Genomic DNA, 24,939 nt, shown 5'->3' with positions numbered 1-24,939 from the left:
TTGCTTCCATATTTGCTTCCAGAAGATAGTTCTCTGAATCAATATTTTTAAACTGTGAATCACAAACCTTAGAAGGTCTTCTAGTGGGTCATAAGCAGCATTTTAAAAACCAAAAATGAATCGAAAATGGCCAAAAGCTTCTAACATATTGAAGGTAAGTTGTTTTTTTGTTTTGGATAGATACCTACATAATGCTGATAGGTCTATAATGTTATGGTATAAAATGTATTTCTTAATATGAGTTACGGTATAAATAAAAATTGAAAATGCTTCAAATATCCTCTTTTGCTTCCCTGAAATATACACTTCTTTGAAAACAGTTCTTCGAACTTTTATCAAGAAAACTAATTGGTGAAAATATTTTTCGAATATTAGAATTTTATGATTTAATAATCATCTAATCTATACAAGGCAACATGATATTCAGAATACATAAAACATGGTGCCTGTCCCACAAATGAGTGTGAACCAAGGTGAAAAAGATGTAAAGGACAAGGGCTGAATCTAGGATTCCTGTACTGTTCCTGATTCTTTCTTATAGGGCGACATAGCAGGTTTGGGAAAGTGTCTCATTAAAAATCTAATTTGGAGAGTTCCCATTGTGGCACAGCAGAAACGAATCCAACTAGTATCCATGAGGATGTGGGTTTGATTCCTGGCCTCACTCCCTGGGTTGGGGATCTGGGTTGGGGATCTGAGCTCTGGTATAAATCGCAGACATGGCTCAGATCCCTCATTGCTGTGGCTGTGGTGTAGGCTGGCAGCTGTAGTTCCGATTCAACCCCTAGTCTGGGAAATTCCACATACCGTGGTGCAGCCCTAAATAGCAAAAAAAAAAAAAAAAAAAAAAATCTAAATTTTACTATATTCTTTCCCATGTCAATATAACTTAATATTTGTCTAAGTGAAAAAAAATCCATGGTACTCCTGAGATGAACAGGGAAAGAAACCTTTTTTAAGGTTTGAGATGTTTGAGTAGAAAGAGTAGAGCATTTGGCTTTTAAACATGTGTTTAAAGGATATGTTATTCCTAATGATATAATGTCCTTTGAATAGAATATATGTTGTTAAATATCTGTAATCCTCAAGATTAGTGGCAATTAGGATCCCAGTTCTCCTCTAAGTTATAAAGACTGTGTGTTGGGGGTTTCCTGGTGGCCTAGCTGTTAAGGATCTGGTGTTGTCACTGCTGTAGCTTGGGTCACTGCCATGGCACGGGAATTTCCCCATGCTGCGGGTGTGACAAAAAAAGAAAGAAAGAGAAAAGACTGTGTGGATACGTTTGGTTTTTACATCAATAGAGAAAAGATCCTCTGCTCTCTCGCTACACAGAGCAATTTTGTGTGTTGTCACATTTCTTGAGGACAATTGGAGACTTGTTTTCTGCAAAATGCTCTGTAATGAGCAAAGGAGAAGTTATGAGATGGGTGGCTCCCTTTGGTAATTCTTTGAAGCAGTCTCACTGGATCACCTGCTTTGGAGGGCATAATTATATTAGGTCTAAGAGTTGTTCAGTTAATCGTGGTGAGTTCTGAGGTCTATAGTGATGAACACTGGGACTCTCTACTTCTTCCTAAATAATCATGGTATAAGACGTAAAGATTTCCTTTTGAAAGTTAAACCATGAGAGTTGACCTTTTAGATAGTCTTTTAGCTATTAAAGTTATAGCATATGTATAATGAGAATACCAAAAAGAGAAGAAAGGAACAGAAGAAATAATTTGAAACAATAATGACTGGAAATCTTTCCAAATTAATCTTAGATGCCAAACTACAGAGTTAGAGAACACCAAGCAGGATTAAAAAAAAAAAAAAAAAAAAAAAAGCTGCACCATGGCATATCATATTCAAACTAAAGAAAATCAAAGGTGAAGAAATTCTCACAGAAGCCAGAGGGTATTTTAACCTACCTATAGAACAACAAAGATAAGAATTACATCTGACTTCTCAGAAACTATACAAGAATTCTGTATCCTACAAAATATAGACCTTCTCAGACAAACAAAAATTAAGGGATTTTTTTTTTTTTTTTTTTTTTTTTTTTTGCTTTTTAGGGCTGCTCCTGTGGTCATATGGAAGTTCCCAGACTAGGGGTTGAATTGGAGCTGCAGCTGCTGGCCTACACCACAAACACAGCCACAGCAATGCAGGATCCAAGCCACATCTGCAACCTACACCTCAACTCATGGCAATTCTGGATCCTTAACCCACTGAGGAGGGCCAGGGATTGAATCCACATCCTCATGGATATTAGTTGGGTTTGCAACCCACTGGGCCACAACAGGAACTCCAAAATTGAAGGAATTTGTTGCCATTAGACCTACCTTGTAAGAAATATTAAAATAAGTTCTTTAGAGAGAGGGAAATATGTCAGAAAATTGGATGTATGTAAGGAAAAGAGCATCAGAGACAGAATAAATGAAGGTCAAACATTGTAGTTTTAAAAACTACAATGAGATACCACCTCACACTGGTCAGAATGGCTATCATTAATAAGTCTACAAATAACAAATGCTGGAAAGGATGTGGAGAAAAGGGAACCCTCCTACACTGTTGGTGGGAATGTAAATTGGTACAACCACTATGGAAAACAGTATGGGGGTACCTCAGAAAATTAAATATAGAACTACCATATGATCCAGCAGTCCCACTCCTGGGCATATATCCAAAAAAGTTTTCATTCAAAAAGATGCATGTACCCTTATGTACTGTAGCACTATTCACAATAGCTAAGACATGAAAAAACCTAAATGTGCATTGACAGATGAATGCATTAAGAAGATGTGGTGCATGGACACAGTGGAATACTATTCAGCCATAAAAAAACAGAATAATGCAATTTACAGCAACATGGCTGGAACTAGAGATTCTTTTTTTTTTTTTTTATTTTATTTTCCCACTGTACAGCAAGGGGGTCAGGTTATCCTTACATGTATACATTACAATTACAGTTTTCCCCCCACTATTTCTTCTGTTGCAACATGAGTATCTAAACATAGTTCTCAATGCTATTCAGTGGGATCTCCTTGTAAATCTATTCTAGGTTGTGTCTGATAAGCCCAAGCTCCCGATCCCTCCCACTCCCTCCCCCTCCCATCAGGCAACCACAAGTCTCTTCTCCAAGTCCATGATTTTCTCTTCTGAGGAGATTGGAACTAGAGATTCTTATACTAAGTGAAGTAAGAAACAGAAAGACAAGTACTGTATGGTATCACTTATATCTGGAATCTAATATCTGGTACAAATGAACCTATCTACAGAAAAGAAACAAACTCATGGACATGGAGAGCAGATTTGTGGTTGTCAAGGGGGAGAGGGAGGGAGTGGGATGACCTGGGAGTTTGGGGCTAGTAGATGCAAACTGTTGCATTTGGAGTGGATAAGCAATCAGATCCTGCTGTATAGCACAGGGAACCATATCTAGTCACTTGTGATGGAACATGATGGAGGATAATATGATAAAAAGAATGTATGTATGTATAACTCAGTCATTTTTCTATACAGCAGAAATTGACAGAACATTGTAAATCAACTATAATGAAAAATTTTTAAATTGAAAAAAGTCAGGATAGCAACCTAAAAATAAAAGTAAAAACTTTTTTTAACAGTTTATTCAAAATAACAACAGCAATAATGTATTTGACTATGCTTATATAGATATCATATGCATGCTTATATATAAGTGAAATGAATGACAGCAGTGATAAAAGAGATGAAAGGGAGGATTACTTTGTTATTATAAAGTACCTACACTATGTGGAAAGCAATATAGTGTGCTTTGAAAGTAGACTTGGGGGATTTCCCTTCATGGCTCGGTGGTTAATGAGCCTGACTAGGCTCCATGAGGATGAGGTTTCAGTCCCTGGTCTCGCTCAGTGGGTTAAGGATCCAGCATTGCCCTGAGCTGTGGTGTAGGTCAAAGACACAGCTGAAATCCTGAGTTGCTATGTCTGTGTGTAGGTTGGCAGATGTAGCTCCAATTGAACCCCTAGCCTGGGAACTTCCATATACCATGGGTGTGGCCCTAAAAAGCAAAGAAAAAGAAAAAAAAAAAAAGAAAGAAAGTAGACTTGGATTAGTTGTAAATGTATATTGCAAACTCTGGGGCAATCACTTAAAAAAGTTTAATAAAAGGACTATAATTAACAAGTTAATAGAGAGAGAATATAGGGGAGTTCCTGCTGTGGTACAATGGGATTGGCAGCGTCTTGGGAATGCTGGGATGCAGGTTTGCTCCCTGGCCTAGCACAGTGGGTTTATGGTCCGGTGTTGCCACAGCTGCAGCTAGGTTGCAACTGTGCCTCAGATCTGATCTCCGGCCCGGGAACTCTTTATGCTGTGGGGCAGCCATAAAGAAAGAAAGGAAGAAAGAAAGAAAAAGAATATGGAATAATATGAAATGTTTGGTTGAAATCCATGAGGTTGAGGGTTTGATCCCTGGCCTCGCTCGGTGGGCTAAGGATCCAGTGTTGTCTTGAGCTGTGGTGTAGGTTGCAGACGTACAGGTTACTCAGATCTGGTGTTGCTGTGGCTGTGGTGTAGGCCAGCAGCTGTGCCTCCAATTAGACCCTTAGCCTGGGAATCTCCATATGCCTCGGGTGTGGCCCTAAAAAGCAAAAAATAAAAGTTTGGTTGAAATCACAAAAAGCAGAAAAATGGTGGAAGATAAAATAGGAACAAAGAACAAAAGCAACAAATAAAAAATAGTAACAAATATGGTAGATCTAACCATTTATAATCGCTTTGACTATCAGCAGTCTAAATGCAGCAATTAAAAGACAGATATTGTCAAAGTGGATCAAAAAACAAGAACCAACTGTATTTTGTCATAAAAGGTCTACTTTAAATATAAAGACACATATAGATTAAAAGCGAATGGATAGATTGGAACAGAATAGAGCGTCCAGAAATAAACCTATGCATTATGGTCATTAATCTATGACAAAGGAGTCAAGAATATACAAGGGAGAAAAGACATTCTCTTCAATAAGTGGCACTCAGAAAACTGGATGGCTACATGTAAAAGAATGAAATTAGAACATTCTCCAACACCATAAACAAAAATAAACTCATAATGATTAAAGGCCTAAATATAAAACCTAAAACAATGAAATTCCTAGAAAACATAGGCAGAACACTCTTTGACATAAATCGTAGCAATATAGTTTTGGATCAGTCTCCCAAAACAAAAGAAATAAAAGCAAAAATAGATAAATGGGACCTAATTAAACTTAAAAGCATTTGCCCAGGAAAGGAAACCACTGACAAAATGAAAAGACAGTCTACTGAATGGGAGAAAATATTTTCAAATAATATGTCCAATAAGGGGTTAATATCCAAAATATATAAGCAGCGCATACAACTCAACATCAAGGGAAAAAAACTCCAAACAACCCAATTAAAAAATGTGCAGATCTGAGTAGACCCAAAGAGGACATGCACATGGCCAACAGGCACATAAAAAGATGCTCAACTTTGACAACTATCAGAAAGTGTAAGGCAAAACCCCAATGAGATATCACATCACACCTGTCAGAATGGCTGTTATCAACAAGAACATAAATAACAGGCGTTCCCACTGTGGTGCAGTGGGTTGATGATCTGACTTGTTTCTGTGGCATTGCTGGTTTGATTCCCAGCCTGGCACAGTGGGTTAAGGATCTGGCATTGTGGCAGCTGTGGCATAAGCCACAGATGCAACTTGGATTCATTCCCTGACCTGGGGACTTTCATATGCTATAAGTGCAGCTGAAAAAGGAAAAAGTAAAAGCAAGAACTCAACAAATGTTGGCAAAGATGTGGAGAATGGGCAGCTCTTGTACACTGTTGGTAGGAATGTACATTGGTGCAGCCACTGTGGAAAACAATGTGGAGGCTTCTCAAAAAACTGAAAATAGAACTAACCCTATATAACCCTAACCCTATATGACCCAGCACCTGGGTATATATCCAAAATAAAAACACTAATTTGAAAAGATACATACACCGCAATGTTCACAGCAGCATTATTTACAATTATAAGAAGCAATGCAAGTATCCATCAATAGATGAATGGATTAAGAAGGTGTGGTCTGTATACACAATGTAATACTACTCAGCTTTAAAAGAGAATGAAATTTTGCCATTTACAACAACATGGATGAACTTGGAGCATATTATTCTAAGTGAAATAAGTCAGAGAAAGACCAAATACTGTATGATATCACTTATATGTTGTATTTAAAAAAATATAACAAGTTAGTGAATATAACAAAAGAAAAAGACTCACAGATACAGAGAACAAACTAGTGGTTGTCAGTGGGGAGAGGAAAGGAAGAGGGAAATATAGGAATAGGGGACTAAGGGGTGCAAATTATTGTGTATAAAAGAAGCTGCAAGAATATATTGTACAACACAGGGAATATAGCCATTGTTTTAAAATTATAAATGGAGTATAACCTTTAAAATTTTTGAATTACTGTACTGTTTACCTGTAACTTACATAATATTATACATCAACTATACTTCAATTAAAAAATCCCAATTGTAAATCAACTGTAATAGAAAAAATAAAAATCTTAAAAGGAGTAGAAAAAAATCCTTGTGCTTTAAAAACGGACAAAAGACAGGACAAAACAAAACCCTGATAATCACTTGTTTTTTAGTCATCACTATAGTTTTGTGTTTTCTAGAATGTCATATTAGTATATTTTGAAATGTAGTCTTTTCATACTGGCTTCTTTCACTTAGGAATAAGCATTTAATGCATTGCTGTGGCTCTGGTGTAGGCCGGCGGCTACAGCTCCAATTCGACCCCTAGCCTGGGAACCTCCATATGCCACAGGAGTAGCCCTACAAAAGGCAAAAAAAAAAAAAAAGAAATATGCATTTAAGATTCACCCATGTCTTTCTGTGGCTTGATAGCTCATTTCTTTTTATTACTGGATAATAATTCCTTATATGGTTGCACCACATTTTCTTTATCTGCTCATCTCCTTTCTTTTTTTTCTTTTTTTGATCTGCACCTGTGGCATATGGAAGTTCCCAGGCTAGGGGTCGAATTGGAGCTGATGCTGGCCTACACCACAGCTCATGGCAATGCCAGATCCTTAACCCACTGAGCGAGGCCAGGGATCAAACCTGTGTCCTAATGAATACTAGTCAGAATCGTTTCCACTGAGCCATGATGGGAACTCCTATATGCTCATCTCCTGAAGGACATTTTGGTTGCTTCCAGTTTGGGGTGATGATGAATAATAAAGCTGCTATAAATATTTTTAAAAAGCCCCAAAACAAAAGTAAACGGATAGAGAAAAATAGAGTAATGTAACACTAATTAAAAGAAACCAGCAGTAGCTATAATAATTTTAGACAGAGCAGACTTCAAAGAAAGGAAAATTATCAGGGATAAAGAGAGGCATTACATAAAGAGGTCAGTTCTCCAAGAAGGCAAAACAGTCTACAGTGTGTATGTGCCTAATGACAGAGTGTCAAGCTACATGTGGCAAAAACTAATAGAATTACAGGAAGAAGCTGATGAATCCACTATCATAGTGGGAGACCTCAGTGGCCCCCTGTCAGCAGGCAACTAGCAGGCAGAAAATCAGTTAAAGCCCTAGATGAGCTCAACAATATTATTAATCCGCTGGATATAAATCTATAGACTACTTATTCAGTAACAGCAGAATATACATTCTTCTCAAACTCAGCATGGAACATTCACTAAGATAGGCTTGGGTCATAAAACACACTTTAATAAATGTAAAAGCGTGGAAATGTGTCTTCTTTCAGACCACAATGATATTAAACTAGAAATTAAGAGCTGAGAGGTAACTGAAAATCCCCAAATGTGTGATTATTTAACAATACATTTCTAAATAACATATGGGTCAAAATAAGATATCTCAATAGAAATTTTAAAATATTTTAAACTAAATGAAAATGACAATACAACTTATCAAAATTTGTGAAATGCAGATAAAGCAGTGCTTATTGAGAAATTTATAACATTGAATGCATGTATTAGAAAAGAAGAAAGATCTAAATGAATCATCTAAGCTTACACCTTGGGAAACTAGAAAAAGAAGAGCAAATTAAATTCAAAGCAGGCAGAAGAAAAGAAATCATAAGAATTAGAGCATAAATCAATGGCATTGGTCAAGGAAATAATAAAGTCAGTGAAACCAAAAGCTCTTTCTTTGAAAAGATCTCTAGAACTGATAAGCCTGTAGTCAGGCTAACAAGAAAAAAAAAAAAAAAAAGAAAAGAGAGAGAGGACACAAATGACTAATCTCAAAAATGAAAGGAGTTCCTACCATAGCACAGTGGGTTGAGAATCTGGCTGCAGCAACTCGGGTTGCTGCGGAGGCACAGGTTTGACCCCTGGCCCAGTGTGGTGGGTTAAGGGATCCAGTGTTACCACAGCTGCAGTGTAGCTGTTTTAGCAGGTACTCATTTGTAGAAAATCAAAAAGAATTTACTGAAAAGAAAAAAAAAAAAACCCTCCTTGAACTAAAGTGATTGTAGCAAAGTTGTAGGATACAAGGTTAGTATGCAAAAGTCAATTGCTTCCCTATATACCCATATAGAACAAGTGGAATTTGAAATATAAAAAACAATACTATTTACATTAGCATCGAAAGATTAAATACTTAGGTATATGTTTAATAAAAAAATACACAAGATTTATTTGAGGAAAACTATAAAACTTTGATGAAAGAAATCAAAGAACTAAATAAATGGACAAATATGCCAGGTTCATGGATAGAAGACTCAATAATGTCAGTATGTCAGTTCGTCTCAAATAGAGCTATAAAGTCCATCAGTCAAAATCCCTGCAAGTTAATTTTTTTGGATATCGACAAACTTACTCTAAAGCTTATATGAAGAGAGAAAACAGAATAAGCAGCACACTGTTGAAGAACAAAGTTGGAGGACAGACACAACCTAACATCAAAATCTACCATGAAGCTATTATTAAGAAAGTATGGTATTGGAGTTCCCGATGTGGCACAGTGGTTAATGAATCTGACTAGGAACCATGAGGTTGCAGGTTCGATCCCTGGCCTTGCTCAGTGGGTTAAGGATCTGGCGTTGCCGTGAGCAGTGGTGTATGTCTCAGACATGGCTTGGATCCCAGGTTGCTGTGGCTCTGGTGTAGGCCAGTGGCTACAGCTCCGATTAGACCCCTAGCCTGGGAACCTCCATATGCCGTGGGTGCGGCCCTAGAGAAAGGCAAAAAAAAAAAAAAAAAAAGACAAAAAGAAAGTATGGTATTGTGGAAAGAATAGACAAATAGATCAGTGAGATAGAGAGCTCATCAACAGATCCCCCCCATAAATATAATCAACTAATCTTTGACAAAAAGAACAAAGAACATGCAAATACGATGGACAAAGACAGTCTTTTTAACAAACAATGCTGGAATGACTGGATATCTACATGCAAAAAAAAGAATTTAGACACTGGCCTTACACCCTTTGCAAAAAATAACTCAAAATGAATTTCAGACCTCAGTGCTGAATGCAAAAATACAAAACTCTTAAAAGATTATATAGGGAAAAAACGTAGATGATCTTGGGTATGGTGATGACTTTTTTTTTTTTTTTTTGGTCTTTTTAGGGTTGTACCTCCAGCATATGGAAGTTCTCAGGCTAGCAGGTGAATTAGAGCTGTTGCTGCCAGCCTACACCACAGCCACAGCAACATGGGATCCAAGCTGCATCTGTGACCTACAGCACAGCTCACAGCAACACCAGATACTTAACCCACTGAGCAAGGCCAGGGACTGAACTCATGTTCTCGTGGATACAAGTCAGTTTGTTACCGCTGAGCCATGATGGGAACTCCTGGTGATGACTTTTTATTTTTATTTTTAATTTATTTATGTTTTTTTTTTTTTTTTTTTTTTTTTTTTTGTCTTTTGTTGTTGTTGTTGTTGTTGTTGTTGCTATCTCTTGGGCCGCTTCCGTGGCATATGGAGATTCCCAGGCTAGGGGTCGAATCGGAGCTGTAGCCACCGGCCTACGCCAGAGCCACAGCAACGCGGGATCCGAGCCGCGTCTGCAACCTACACCACAGCTCACGGCAACGCCGGATCGTTAACCCACTGAGCAAGGGCAGGGACCGAACCCGCGACCTCATGGTTCCTAGTCAGATTCGTTAACCACTGCGCCACGACGGGAACTCCTATTTATGTATTTCTTTTTGTTTTTTTCTTTTTACTGCTGACGCACCTGCAGCATATGCAAATTCCTGGGCTAGGTGTTGAATCAGAACTACAGCTGCCAGCCTACACCACACAGCAAGGCAAGATCCGAGCCGCATCTGTGACCTACACCGCAGCTCACACTAACGCCGATTCCTTAACCCACTGAGTGAGGCCAGGGATTGAACCTGCAACTTCGTGGTTACTTGTTGGATTTGTTTGCACTGAGCCACAATGGGAACTTGGTGATGGCTTTTCAGATACAACCAAGGTCATGATCCATTAAAGAAATAATGCATAATCTGGACTTCATTAAAATTGAAAACTTCTGGTCTACAAAAGGCAATGTCAATAGAATGAGAAGACAAGCCACTGACTGGAAAAAATATTTACAAAAGACATATCTGATAAAGGACTGTTTTCCAAAATAATCTATGCCTAAAACTCAACAGTAAGAAAACAAGTACCCTGATTTTCAAAAGGGTCAAAGACCTTAATAGACACTTCACTGAAGATATACAGATGGCAAATAAGTATACGAAAAGATGGCTCCACATCATGTCATCAGGAAAATGTAAATTAAAGCAATATACCACTACACACCTATTACAGTGGCCAAAGTCTAGAACACTAAAAACATCAAATGTGGAGCAGCAAGAACTCTCATTCATTTTTGGTGGGAATGCAAAATACTATAGGTACTTCAGAAGACAGTTTGGCATTTTCTTACAGGACTAAACATACTCTTACCATATGATTCAGCAATCCCGCTCCTCGTATTTACTCAAAGGGGTTGATAATTTATGTCCACACTAAAACTTATATTCAGATATTGTCAATTCATAATTACCAAAACTTGGAAGCAGCCAAGATGTACCTTAGCAGGTGAATGGATAAATGAACCATGGTACATTGAGCCAATATAATATCATTCAGCACTAAAAAGAAACGAGCTGTCAGGTCAAGAAAAGACACGGAGGAAGCTTAAATGGATACTACTAAGAAGAAAAAAGCCTATCTGAAAAGGCTACATACTATGTGATTCCAACTATAGGGCATTCTCCAACAGGCAAAACTGTGGTGATTACAAAAACTTCATTGGTGGCTGGGGGTTGGGGAAGGATGAATCGGAGCACATAGGATTTTTTTAGGGTAGGGCAAATACTCTGTATGATACTATGGTGGTGGATACACATTATTTTACATGTATACATATATGTGTAAATATTTGTCCATACCCATATAATATACAATATCAAGAACGAACCCGGAGTTCCCGTCATGGCTCAGTGATTAACGAATCTGACTAGGAACCATGAGGTTGAGGGTTCGATCCCTGGCCTCGCTCAGTGGGTTAAGGATCCGGCATTGCCATGAGCTGTGGTGTAGGTCGCAGACGTGGCTCAGATCCCGAGTTGCTGTGGCTCTTGTGTAGGTTGCAGACGTGGCTCAGATCCCGAGTTGCTGTGGCTCTTGTGAAGGCCAGCAGCTACAGCTCCGATTAGACCCCTAGCCTGGGAATCTCCATATGCTGTGGGTGTGGCCCTAAAAAATTATAAATAAATAAATAAATAAACCAACCCTAGAACATTATAAATAAATAAATAAATAAATAAATGTCTTCAGCCATTATTATTATTATTTTTTTAAAGAATGAACCCTAATGAAAACTGTGCACTTTGGGTTATTGTGATGTGGCAATGTAGTTCATCAGTTGTAGCACATGTACCACTCTGGTGAGTGATGTTGATAATGAGGCATGTGTAGGGCAGAAGGTATATGGGAAGTCTCTGCATAAGATGGCTCTAAAAAACTGTCTTTAAAAAAAAATGCAAACACTCAGTGAAGTTCATAATAGCACAAGATTTACTGGCTTTGTGTAGCTCTTCTTTGTGTGTAGTTTTGTCAGGGCTGGGAGGGAAGATCTAGAAGGCAGTGTGGCAGATAGCGCCTGCTCCTGACAGTGATCTGCAGTAGAGGAGGAAGGGCCTGGATGGAGAGACTAGAGCATCAGCGGCTGCCGTAAGGATACCAAAGCCAAAGTGAGTGAGCTTAGGTTGGGATCAAGTCAAGAACGGAGCAGATGCAGAGTCTTTCTGGTGTTGGGCCCTGATTGAGGTTAAACAGAGATCTGAAAGAGATTTTTGCTCTTTTTCACATGTTAAATGTGGAGAGAAAAAGAATAGATTGGAGAGAGATTTTCCTGGTGGTCTAGCCCTTAAGGACTCAGTGTTGTCACAGCTGTGGCTTGGGTCACTGCTGTGGCTTGGGTTCAGTCCCTGGTCCTGGAACTTCTGCATGCCATGGGTGCAGCCTCCCCCCCGCCCCCCCCCCAAAAAAAAGAGGTTTGAGAAAAATAACAAATTAATTGGGGGAGAAACTGGGTATTAAATTACATAGGACTTCTGTCAGGGTTGCATTCCTCCTTTGCATCCTTTCCTCAGACCCACCTAGGAGGATCCCAAGTCAGCAGAAACCTTAGTTGGAAGGGGTCCTCGGGCTTTACCATAATCTTAGTACATTTGATCGGATGGGTCAAATGCGAAATTTTTTAATTTGGAAGGATAATGTATTTTCTTGATTCAAGCTAATGGTGTTATAATAATCATATGATCTGTAATAATAGTCATATGATCTGCAATGATATAAAGCTAGTTTGAAGTTTTTTTTTTTTTGTCTTTTCGAGGGCCGCACTTGCGGCATATTGAGGTTCCCAGGCCAGGGGTCTAATTGGAGCTGTAGCCACTGGCCTACACCACAGCCACAGCAACACCAGATCTAAGCAACCTGTACGACTGCAACCTACACCACAGCTCACAGCAACACTGGATCTTTAACCCACTGAGCAAGGCCAGGTATCGAACCTGCAACCTCATGGTTCCTAGTCAGATTCGTTAACCACTGAGCCATGATGAGAACTCCTGAAGTTATTTCATCAACTAGAATTTTTCCCACCTTTATTAAAGTGTATTTATCAAATAAATTTGTACATCTTTAAAGGGTACAGTGTGATTATTTTATATACATTATCAATGATTACCACAATCAAGTTAATTAGCAACACGTCTATCATCTCATTAACTTTTCTTTAATGGTGAGAATCCTTAAAATCTAACTCTCTTCAACAACTAGAATTTTTTTTTCCCTCAAAGATTTATTCAATTCCAATCCTCTGGCACCTTCTCTGGGAATCTCTTATTTTTTTTATTACTCAATGAATTTTATTACATTTATAGTTGTACAGCAATCATCACAACCCAATTTTTTTTTTTTGTCTTTTGTTGTTGTTGTTGTTGCTGTTGTTGTTGTTGCTATTTCTTGGGCCGCTCCCACGGCATATGGAGGTTCCCAGGCTAGGGGTCGAATCGGAGCTGTAGCCACTGGCCTACACCACAGCCACAGCAACGCGGGATCCGAGCCACGTCCGCAACCTACACCACAGCTCACGGCAACGCCGGATCGTTAACCCACTGAGCAAGGGCAGGGACCGAACCCGCAACCTCATGGTTCCTAGTCGGATTCGTTAACCACTGCGCCACGACGGGAACTCCCACAACCCAATTTTATAGCATTTCCATCCCAAACCCCCATCGCATCCCCCTACCCCCAACCGGTCTCATTTGGAAACCATAAGTTTTTCAGAGTCTGTAAGTAAGTCTCCATTCTGCAAGAAATTCATTCTGTCGTTTTTTTAAGATTCCACATGTAAGTGATAGCATATGATGTTGGTGTCTTGCAGTTTGACTGACTTCACTTAGCATGGAAATTTCTATGTCCATCCACATTGCTGCAAGTGACGTTATTTCTTAACTTTTAATGGCTGAGTAATATTCCATTGTGTATATATATACTACATCTCCTTTATTCACTCCTCTGTCGATGGACATTTAGGTTTATCCATGTTTCAGCTGTTGTATATAGTGCTGCAATGAACATTGGAGTACATGTGTCTTTTCGAATCATGGTTTTCTCTGGATAGATGCCCAGGAGTGGGATTGCTGGATCAAATGGTAATTCTGTTTTTAGTTTTCTCAGGAATCTTCATACTGTTTTCCACAGTGGTTGCACCAATTTACATTCCCACCAACAGTGTAATAGGGTCCCCTTTTCTCTACACCCTCTCCAGCAATTATTGTTCATTGACTTTTTGATGATGGCCATTCTGTCTGGTGTAAGATGGTACCTCATAGTGGTTTTGATTTGCATTTCTCTAGTAATTAGTGATTTTAAAAATCTTTTCATCTGTTTTTGGCCATCTGTATGTCTTCTTTGGAGAACTGTCTGTTTAGATCTTCTTCCCTTTTTTTGATGGGATTGTTTGTTTTTTTTGGTATTGAGCTGCAGAAAGTGTTTATAAATTTTGGAGATGAATCCCTTGTCAGTCACTTCATTTGCAAGTATTTTCTCCCATTCTGTGGGTGGTCTTTTCATTTTGTTTAGGGTTTCCTTTGCTGTGCAGAAAATTTTAAGTTTAATTTAAAGTCCCATTTGTTTATTTTTGGTTTTATTGTTATTATTTGAGGAGGTGGATCTGAGAAGATGTTGCTGTGGTTTATGTCAGAGAGTATTTGGCCTGTTTTCCTCTAAGAGTCTTATAGTATCTGGTCTTGTATCTAGGTCCTTAATCCATTTTGAGTTTATTTTTGTGTATGGTGTTAGGGAGTGTTCTAATTTCATTCTTTTACATGTGGCTGTCCAGTTTTCCCAGTACCACTTATTGAAGGGGCTGTCTTTTCTCCATTGTATGGTCTTGCCCCCTTTGTCATAGATGAGTTGGCTGTAGGTGTGTGGGTTTAATTCTGGGCTTTCTGTCCTGTTCCACTGATCTATATTTCTGTCTTTGTGCCAGTACCATGTGGTCTTGATGACTGTGGCTTTGTAGTATAGTCTGAAGGCAGGGAGCCTGATTCCTCCAGTTCCATTTTTCTTTTTCAGAATGGCTTTTGTTATTCTGGGTCTTTTATGCTTCTAAAGAAACTTTAAAATATTTGTTCTAGTTCTGTGAAAACTGTCCTTAGTAATTTGATCGGGATTGTAAAGAATCTGTAGATTGCCTTGGGTAGTATAGTTATTTTGATAATATTGATTCTTCCAATCCAAGAGCATGGTATGTCTTTCCATCTGTTTGTATTATCTTTGATTTCTTTCATCAGTGTCTTACAGTTTTCAGAGTGCAAGTCTTTTGTCTCTTGTTTATTCTTTTTTTTTTTTTTTTTTTTTTTTTTTTGGTCTTTTTTGCCATCTGGTCCTGGACTTTTGTTTGTCGGAAGTTTTTTAATCACAGTTTCAATTTCATTTCTTGTGATGGGTCCATTCATCTTTTCTATTTCATCTTGGTTTAGTCTTGGAAGATTGTACTTTTCTAAGAATTTGTCCATTTCTTCTAGGTTTTCCGTTTTATTGGCCTATAGTTGCATATAGTAGTTTCTTATGATCCTTTGTATTTCTGTGATGTCCTTTGTAACTTCTCCTTTTGCATTTCTAATTTTATTGATTTGAGTCCTCTCTCTTTTTTTCTTGATAAGTCTAGCTAAAGGTTTATCAATTTTGTTGATATTTTCAAAGAACCAGCTTTTCGATTCATTGATCTTTTCTGTGGTTTTCTTCAATTTTATTTCATTGATTTCTGCTCTAATCTTTATGGTTTCTTCCCTTCTGCTTACTTTAGGTCTTGTCTGTTCTTCTCTCTTGAGCTGCTTTAGATGTAAGGTTAGGTTGTTTATTTGAGCTTTTTCTTGTTTCCTGAGGTGGGTTTGTATTGCTATAAATTTCCCTCTTAGAACTGATTTTGCTGAATTCCATGGTTTTTAGAGTGTTGTATCTTTGTTGTCATTTGCTTCTAGGTTTTTTGGTTTTTTTTTTGTCTTTTTGTCTTTTGTTGTTGTTGTTGTTGCTATTTCTTGGGCCGCTCCTGCAGCATATGGACGTTCCCAGGCTAGGGGTCGAATCGGAGCTGTAGCCACCGGCCTAAGCCAGAGCCACAGCAACGCGGGATCCGAGCCGCGTCTGCAACCTACACCACAGCTCATGGCAACGCCGGATCATTAACCCACTGAGCAAGGGCAGGGACCGAACCCGCAACCTCAGGGTTCCTAGTCGGATTTGTTAACCACTGTGCCACGACGGGAACTCCTCTAGGTTTTTTTTAATTTCCTCTTTGATTTCTTCAGTGATCCATTGGTTGTTTAGCTGCATGTTGTTTAGTCTCCACGTGTTTGTGTCTTTTTGCAATTTTTTGCTTGTTGTTGATTTCCAGTCGTATAGCATTGCAGTAGGAAAAGACGCTTGATATGATTTCAATTTTCTTAAAGTTACTGAGGCTTCATTTGTGGCCCAGAATGTGATCAATCCTGGAGAATGTTCAGTGTTCACTTGAGAAGAATGTGTATTCTGCTGCTTTTGTATGAAATGTCCTATAAATACCTATAAAGTCCATCTGGTCTAATGCTTCATTCAGGGCCTGTGTTTCCCTGTTGATTTTCTGTCTGGATGATCTATTCATTGCTGTAAGTGGATTGTTAAAAGTCAATTTCTCTTTTTAAGGTTGTTAGCAATTGCCTTATGTATTATGTGATCCTATTTTGGGTGCATATATATTTAGAATTGTTGTATCTCTTTCTTGGATTGATCCTTTGATCATTATGTAATGTCTTTCCTTATCTCTGATAATATTCTTCATTTTAAGTTCTATTTTTTCTGATATGAGTATTGCCACTCCAGCTTTCTTTTGATTCTCGGTCTGCATGGAATATTTTCTTCCATCCTCTCACTTTCAACTTGTTTTTGTTTTTCATGTTTTTTGTTTATTTGTTTTTTAGGGCTGAACCTGCAGCATATGGAGGTTCCCAGGCTAGGGGTCCAATCAGAGCTGTACCTGCTGGTCTATGCCTCAGCTACAGCAACACCAGATCATAGCCATGTCTGTGACCTATACCACAGCTCACAGCAATGCGGGATCCTTAACCCACTGATCAAGACCAGGGATTGTACGTGCATCTTCATGGATACTAATTAGGTCGTTAATCACTGAGCTGTGATGGGAACTCCTCTCACTTTCAATTTGTATGTTTCCCTGGAAGTGAAGTGGATCTCTTGAAAACAGCATATATATGGATCTTGTTTTTGTATCCATTCAGCCAGTCTATGTGTTTTGGTTGGGGCATTTAGTCCATTTACATTTAAGGTAATTATTGATATGTATGTTCTCATTGCCATTTTGTTAACTGTTTTGGATTTGGTTTTGCTGCTCTTTTTTCTTCCATTCTCTTGTCGTTTCATCTTGTGGTTTGATGACGATCTTTAGTGCTATATTTGATTGGATTTTTCTTATTTGTATGTGTATCTATTGAGATTTTTGGTTTCCAGTTATTCTGAAGTTTTGATATAGGATATATATATATATATATATATATATATATATATATGAGATTATTTTAAGTTGTTGTCTCTTAATTGCAAATGAATCTCAAGTGCTCTTCTCATGATTTCTGATTTTGGCAGCATAATTGTGCAGGGATGATTTCCTACCTTTACTGTATATATGCCTTTACTGGTGAGTCTTGTCATTTTTGGTATTTTTGTTTTTAGTTGTAGCATTTTCTTTTCTTCCTAGAGAAGTTCCTTTAGTATTTGTTGTAAAGCTGCTTTAGTGTTGCTGAATTCTCTTAGCTTTTGCTTATCTGTGAGGCTTTCGATTTCTCCTTCAAATCTGAATGAGAGCCTTGCTGGGTAAAGTAGTCTTGGTTTGAAGGCTTTTTCCTTTCATCGCATTAAGTATATCCTGCTACTCCCTTCTGGCCTGCAGAGTTTCTGCTGAAAAATCTGCCAATAATCTTATTGGGGTTCCCTTGTATGCTATTTGTTTCTTTTCTTAGCTGCTTTCAGTATCTTCTCTTTGTCCTTAGTTTTGATCAGTTTGATGAATGTGTGTCTCGGGGTGTTCCTCCTTGGGTTTATTTTATATGGTACTCGTTGTGCTTCCTGGATTTGAGTGAGTGGTTCCTTTCCCATGTTAGGGAAGTTTTCAGCTATTATCTCTTCAAATATTTTTTCTGTCCCTTTCTCTCCTCTCCTTCTGGCTCCCTATATTACGGATATTGATGCATTTAACATTGTCCCAGAGTTCTCTGAGACGCTCTTCATTTGTTTTCAATCTTTTTTCTCTCTTCTGTTCTGTATCAGTGATTTCCACTAGTCTCTCTTCCACCTTGCTTATTCATTCTTCTGCCTACTGTATTCTGCTGCTGGTTGCTTCTAATGAATTTTTTATTTCAGTTATTGTATTTTGCATCTCTGCTTGCTTAAGTTTTATATCTTGTATTTCTTTGTTCAGTGTTTGCTGTAAATTATCCATTTTTGCCTCCAGTTTATTTCCAATGTCTTGCATCATCTTCAGAAGCATCATTCTAAAGTCTTTTTCCTGGAGGCTGCTAATCTCCAGATCACTTAGCAGTTTTTCTGGGGTTTCTTCTTGCTCCCTTATCTGAGTTATAATTCTCTGCCTTTTCATTTTTATGGGCTTTTGGTGTGGGCTCCTTTTTACAGACTATAATAGAGTTGTAGCCTCTCTTAGTTCTGAGGTCTTCCCCCCTTGTGGCTGAAGTTGGTACAGGGGCCTGCTGTAGGCTTCCTGATGAGAGGAACTGGTGCCTGCCCACTGGTAGATGGGGCTGATTTCTATCCCTCTGGGGGGTGGGGCTTTGTCCTGTGAGATTAGAGGTGGCTGTGTGCCTGGGGGGGTGTCTTTAGGCAGCTTGTTTACTGATGGGTGGGGCTGTGATCCCACCTAGATTATTGTTTGGCCTGGGCCTTCTCATCACTGATAGATGTAGCCAGATTTTCCCCAAATGGCCATGTCTAGAAGAACACACACTGATGAATATTCCTGAGAGCTTTGCCTCCAATGTCCTTCCCCCACAATGAGCCACAGTCACCCCCCTGTTTTCCCAGGAGATCCTCCAAGAACTGCAGTCAGGTCTGACCCAGATTCCTGTGGAACCTCTGCTTTGCCCTGGGACCCAGTGCACATGAAAGTCTGTGTGTGTCTTTTAAGAATCATGTCTCCATTTCCCCCAGTCCCATGGAGCACCGGTGCATAAGTCCCACTGGCCTTAAATGCCAGATTCTCTGGGTTCTCTTTCCCTCAATGGCAGATCCCCAGGCGTAGGGACCTGATGTGGGGTTTAGAACTCTTACTCGTCTAGGTGAGTCTCTGTGATAACAGTTACTTTCCAGTCTGTGGGCTTCCCACCTGGCAGGTAAGGGGTTGCTTTTGTTGTGTAATCACCCCTCCTACCTTTTGATTTGGCCTCCTCTTTGTCTTTTGGAGTAGGATATCTTTTTGAAAGTTTCCAGTCCATTTGGTTGAAAGTTATTCAGCATTTGCTTGTAATTTTGTTGTTTTTATGAGTGAAGGTGAACTCCAGTCCTGTTCTGCCCTCTTAATCCTGTCTACCTCAACTAGAGAATTTCTCCTGAAAACATAAGAATCTATAAATACCTATGTTATCTACATATGTCAGAAATTAATAGCCTTTGTTGAAAAAATGATTTTAATACCTGTTAGAATTAAGCACTAAAAATAATTTAAAGTACTTTTCCAGCACAGGTTGTACTGCCAAATAGACACTTCTTTCTAATTGGCTTGAAATGCATTTTTCTTTCTCTTTTTTTCTTTTTAGGGCCACACTCATGGCATATGGAAGTTATCAGGCTTGAGGTCAAATCTAGCTGCAGCTGCCAGCCTACACCACAGCCACAGGAAGGCAGGATCCTTAACCCACTGAGCAAGGCCAGGGATCAAATCCACATCCTCATGGATACTAGATGGGTTCTTAACCCTCTGAGCCATGACAGAAACTCCTATTTTTATTTTTTAAGTGGTTGCTTTTGGAATCATTCATATCAAAATTATTTAACTTAAAAAATAAGCAATGCTATCTAGTAATACTATACTTTATTATAAATGTATTGTGTTTTACATGCATTATGCATTGAATCAGTTTGTGTATTATCCTAGAGTGTAACTGTTCTTTCCTTGGGAAAATCTTTTCTTTGGCTAAAATAATAAGTTTTTGTTCTCAGTTGAGATGTCTTTTGCAGGCATGGAATAAATGTAAATCCTCTGTTGTCCTAAAAAAAGAGAGAAAAATACACACACACACACACACACACACACGTGTGTGTGTGTATATATATATATATATATATTTTTTTTTTAAAGTGGTACATGTACAAAAGAAAAGTTAGGAGTTCCCTCATGTCTCAGTGAATTAAACATCTGGCTTTGTCACTGCTGTGGCTCTGATTATAGCTCTGGCGTGGATTTGATCCCTGGCCTGGGAACTTCTTAATGCCATGGGTGCAACCAAAAAAAGAAAATTCAGAAAACTATAAACATGAAAAAAAATTCTCTCTGTAATCCTACTGTCCAGAAATATTTGCTGTTGTTATTTTATTGCATATTCATCTAGGTATGTTTCTGTGCATAATTGGCAGTACTAAAAAACATAAAAATGTATACGTATGTACTACTTTATAGTATTATTTTTTCATCTTTACATTGGATCATAGACATTTTTGTTTGTTCATAAATATAGATTACATGTTACTTTTTTTTTTCCCCATCCACAGCATGCAGAAGTTGCTGGGCCAGAGACTGAACCTGCACCACAGCAAGAATTTGAGCCACAGTAGTGACAATGCTGAATCCTTAATCCACTCAGCCACCAGGGAACTCCCCATTGTTACTTTTAATAGCTCGATAAATTCCATTTTTGATGTGCTATTTTTTAAAAACAATTCTGATGGCAATTAAGTTTGTATTTTTTTTTTTTAAGAGACACATGAGTATATTGGGAAGGATTTCCATGAAGTGTATTTATCAAAAAAGCAAGATGTGGAGTTCCCTTGTAGTGCAGTGGGTTAAGAATATGGTATTGTCACTGCAGTGGCTTAGATTGCTGCTGTGGCATGGGTTAGATTTTTGATCCCTTGCCTGGAAATTTTCATATACCAGGGGCATAGCCCAAAAATATGAGACTGTAAACATTTTTACACTTGTTGAATTATTTTCTACAAAAAATCCCTAGGAGTGAAGTTGCTGAGGCAAAGGGTATTTTAAGTGTTTTGGTTTTTGTTTGTTTGTTTGTTTTGTCTTTCTAGGGCCACACCTGTGGCATATAGAGGTTCCCAGGCTAGGGGTCAAATCGGAGCTGTAGCTGCTTGCCTATACCACAGTTAAGCAATGCTGGATCCTTAACCCACTGAGCGAGGCCAGGCATTGAACCTACATCCTCATGGATGCTAGTTGACTTTGTTAACCGCTGAGCCACGATGGGAACTCCAAGTGTTGATATATTATGATAAGTTACTTGTTAGGTTGTACCTATTTGTATTTCCATCAGCCATTTATGAGAATGTCTGTTTCTTCACAACTTCATCAATACTAGGTATTTTCAATCTTTTATTTTTTATTTTTTTTTCCTTTTAGAACTGTACTTGTGGCATATTAAAGTTCCCAGGGTATGGGGTTAAATCAGAGCTGCACCACAGCTGCACCACAGCTGCCAGGCTGCACCACAGCCATAGCAAAGCAGGATCTGTGCTGTGTCTGTGACCTGCACCACAGCTCATGGCAATGCTGGATCCTTAACCCACTGAGAGAGGCCAGGGATCAATCTCCCGTCCTTATGGATACTAGTCAGGTTCTTAACCAACTGAGCTATAATAGGAACTCCCTACTTTCAGTCTTTTAAATCTTTGCTTATGTGATGTAATAAAATAGCATCTTGTCTTTTTTTTTTTTTAGTTTGACTACTAGTTATGTTTTTTGTTTTTGTTTTTTTTTTTAGGGCCACACCCATGGCATATCGAGGTTCTCAGGCTAGGGGTCTAATCAGAGCTGTAGTTCCTGGTCTAGGCCACAGCCACAGAAACACAGGATCCAAGCCACATCTGCGACCTATACCACAGCTCACGGCAACACCAGATCCTTAACCCACTGAGCAAGGCCAGGGATCCAACCTGCATCCTCATGGATAATAATCAGATTTGTTTCCGAGGAGCCACAATGGGAACTCCTGATTACTAGCTATGTTCGTTATCTTTTCCTATGATTGTTAGAAGTTTTTTGTTGCTTTAATTGTCGTTTACCCATTTCTCTGTGGCTATTTTACTGTCCTGTCGATCTACAAGGGCATTTTATATAGAAAAACTGTTTAACTCTTTATCATATATGTTATAAAACCTATTTCCAAGCATGCCAATAGCATTTAAAATTTTGAGGTATAGAGGTTTCAACTTAACCTTAATTCTATTGATCATTTCCTTTTATAGTTTCTGCATTAAAAATACCTTCACTCAAAGATGATATGAATATTTACTTGTGCTTCCTATTAGTATTTTTATAGTCTCAATTTCTACATTAAATACTTAAAAATATCTGGAATTAATTTTTGTGCAAAAATGAGGTAATTTTTTCATATGGTTAACTGATTCCCAGCATTAATTATTGAGTCATCTATTTAAAAAAAGACTTGCTTTTTTCTTTTTCTTTTATTATTATTTTGCTTTTTTTAGGACTAGACCCCACAGCATGTGAAAGTTCCCAGGCTAGGAGTCAAATCAGTGCTGTAGCTGCAGGCCTACACCACAGCCACAACAATGTGGGATCCAAGCTGTGTCTGAGACCTATACCACAGCTCACAGCAACGCCAGATCCTTAACCCACTGAGCAAGGCCAGGGATCAAACCTGCATCCTCATGGGTACTAGTTGGGTTTGTTACTGCTGAGCCATGACAGGAACTCCTCATTTTTCTTTTTTAAATCAGAAAGCATTTCTTTTTTTCTCTGCTCTTGTATATTTTGATTGGGTGTGTACCTGAAAGCAGAGAAGAAAGAAACCAGGAAAGCAGCAATTCTGAACAGGTTCAGAAGTAACTATATAATATCCTAGAATCTACCTTTTATAGTAGATCTACTTATACTACACTCCTGTCCAAGGATACACAGTAGGCACTTTTGTGAATAGACCTAGGTTTTTATGCCCCTTCACCTTCTTGACAGGCATGAGAATAAAAAGGAAATTCTCTCAAGATTATTGGGTATAATACTGGTTACACTGGATTCATAACTTTGTGCCTGTCAATATTTAAAGGGGGAATGGACTTAGTGAAATTTAAGGATTTATTTCTATTTGATTATATAGTATTCTAAGTGATCATATCTGGTTTTAATTTTTTAAATAATTTTTCCTTTTAGGGCAGAGCCATACACATTTCCTTCTCCTTCTACTAAGTACTCTCCCATCCCTTCCAAGTATACTGTCAGCACTCAGACTGATTATCGGGACGGTGAAGCGCAAACAGATCCGTATTCTCCAGAATATGTAATATGTCAGGATTCCATCCCTGAGCTCTTGACCCTGGCTACTCTCACTTGGGGTGAGTTGGTAATTCTTGTGAATATTTGCCGATGACAGACCTAATAACCAGGTGTGCTATTGAGTTCTTGGAAATGACACATAATAGAGGCAACTGTGATTTAAAGTATTGCTATTTATTTATTTATTTATTTATTTATTTTTACCATGCCTGAGATTACTTTGTTGTGGTTACTTTGCTGAAGACTCACTTCCCTCTTCCACTGTTTCTCCCAGGGAATAACTCCTATTCATGGAGCAGTTCATACTTCTTTACACATAAACCTTTTTTTTTAATGGGCATACCCATGGCGTATGAAAGTTCCCAGGCCAGAGACTGAATCTGAGCTGCAGCTGCAACTGGGGCCACAGCTGTGGCAATGCCAGATCTCACATAAACCTGTTTTTGAGTGTACTGAATGCACATTCCAACATAGGTAATATTATATTACTTTGCTAAAATATCTTGCAATTTATCAAGGCTCCCTTACATACTTTATTGGATGATTTGGATGATTTATTTTATTTTATTTATTTATTTGTTTATTTTTTGCCATTTCTTGGGCCGCTCCTGCAACATGTGGAGGTTCCCAGGCTAGGGGTCAAATCCGAGCTGTAGCCACCGCTGTAGCCGCCGGCCTACACCAGGGCCACAGCAACGCGGGATCCGAGCCGTGTCTGCTACCTACACCACAGCTCACGGCAACGCCGGATCGTTAACCCACTGAGCAAGGGCAGGGACCGAACCCGAAACCTCATGGTTCCTAGTTGGATTCGTTAACCACTGCTCTACGACGGGAACTCCCATTGGATGATTTCTTTTAATATCATCCTTGAAATGGCTCAGAAATTCACTCTGGTCTAGACCTTTATTATGAGAAACTATAACAATTAATTGGATAGGGGGCCTGGGGTTCCTGTTGTGGCTCAGTGGGTTAATAATCCAAGTGGTATCCCTGGCCTTCTTCTGTGGGTTAAGGATCCAGTAGTGCCGTGAGCTGTGGGTTTAGGTCACAGATGCAACTCAGATCCTGTGTTCCTGTGGCTGTGGTGTAGGCCAGCAGCTGCAGCTCCAATATGAACCAGGAACTTCCATATGCTGCAGGTGCAACTCTTAAAAAAAAAAAAAAAAAAAAAAGAGGCCTCTAGAGTTATTAAGCATTAGCTTGTGGAACTAATTTGATTGTAGCTTGAAAACTGAGAACTGGAGAGGCTGTCCCCTCTAAGGTCATGGAGATGGTTGGTACATTGTAATGATTTTTACTCAAATGAGATTACTTTTGTTTCCCCATTGTAATGGATTGCTCTGATCAAGTCTGCATCATAGGCAGT

The 24,939-nt window shown here is 38.7% G+C and overlaps 1 protein-coding gene across 24 annotated transcripts in view; it reads left to right on the top strand.

Moving 5' to 3' along the window:
• The window catches only part of CFAP91 (cilia and flagella associated protein 91), a 163,714-nt gene that overhangs the window by 57,569 nt on the left and 81,206 nt on the right, over positions 1–24,939 (top strand). For all 24 annotated transcript variants that reach the window (XR_014824716.1, XR_014824728.1, XR_014824715.1 and 21 more), the window contains one exon: positions 23,448–23,629. Coding sequence is in view for 7 of the 24 variants with exons in the window: in XM_084991131.1 (XP_084847257.1) it covers positions 23,448–23,629 (182 nt within the window). In the remaining 17 variants the exon portion in view is untranslated. The remainder of the gene's footprint in view (positions 1–23,447; positions 23,630–24,939) is intronic.

The sequence above is a fragment of the Sus scrofa genome, chromosome 13 (genome assembly GCF_054392235.1).
Source record: "Sus scrofa isolate SSC_HxYL_T2T_F1_AM1 chromosome 13, Sscrofa_HxYL_maternal_Yorkshire_Landrace_v2.0, whole genome shotgun sequence".
NCBI lineage: Eukaryota > Metazoa > Chordata > Mammalia > Artiodactyla > Suidae > Sus > Sus scrofa.
The sequence above is the reverse complement of the archived record's forward strand: the minus strand, read 5'-3'. Positions and strand labels throughout refer to the sequence as shown.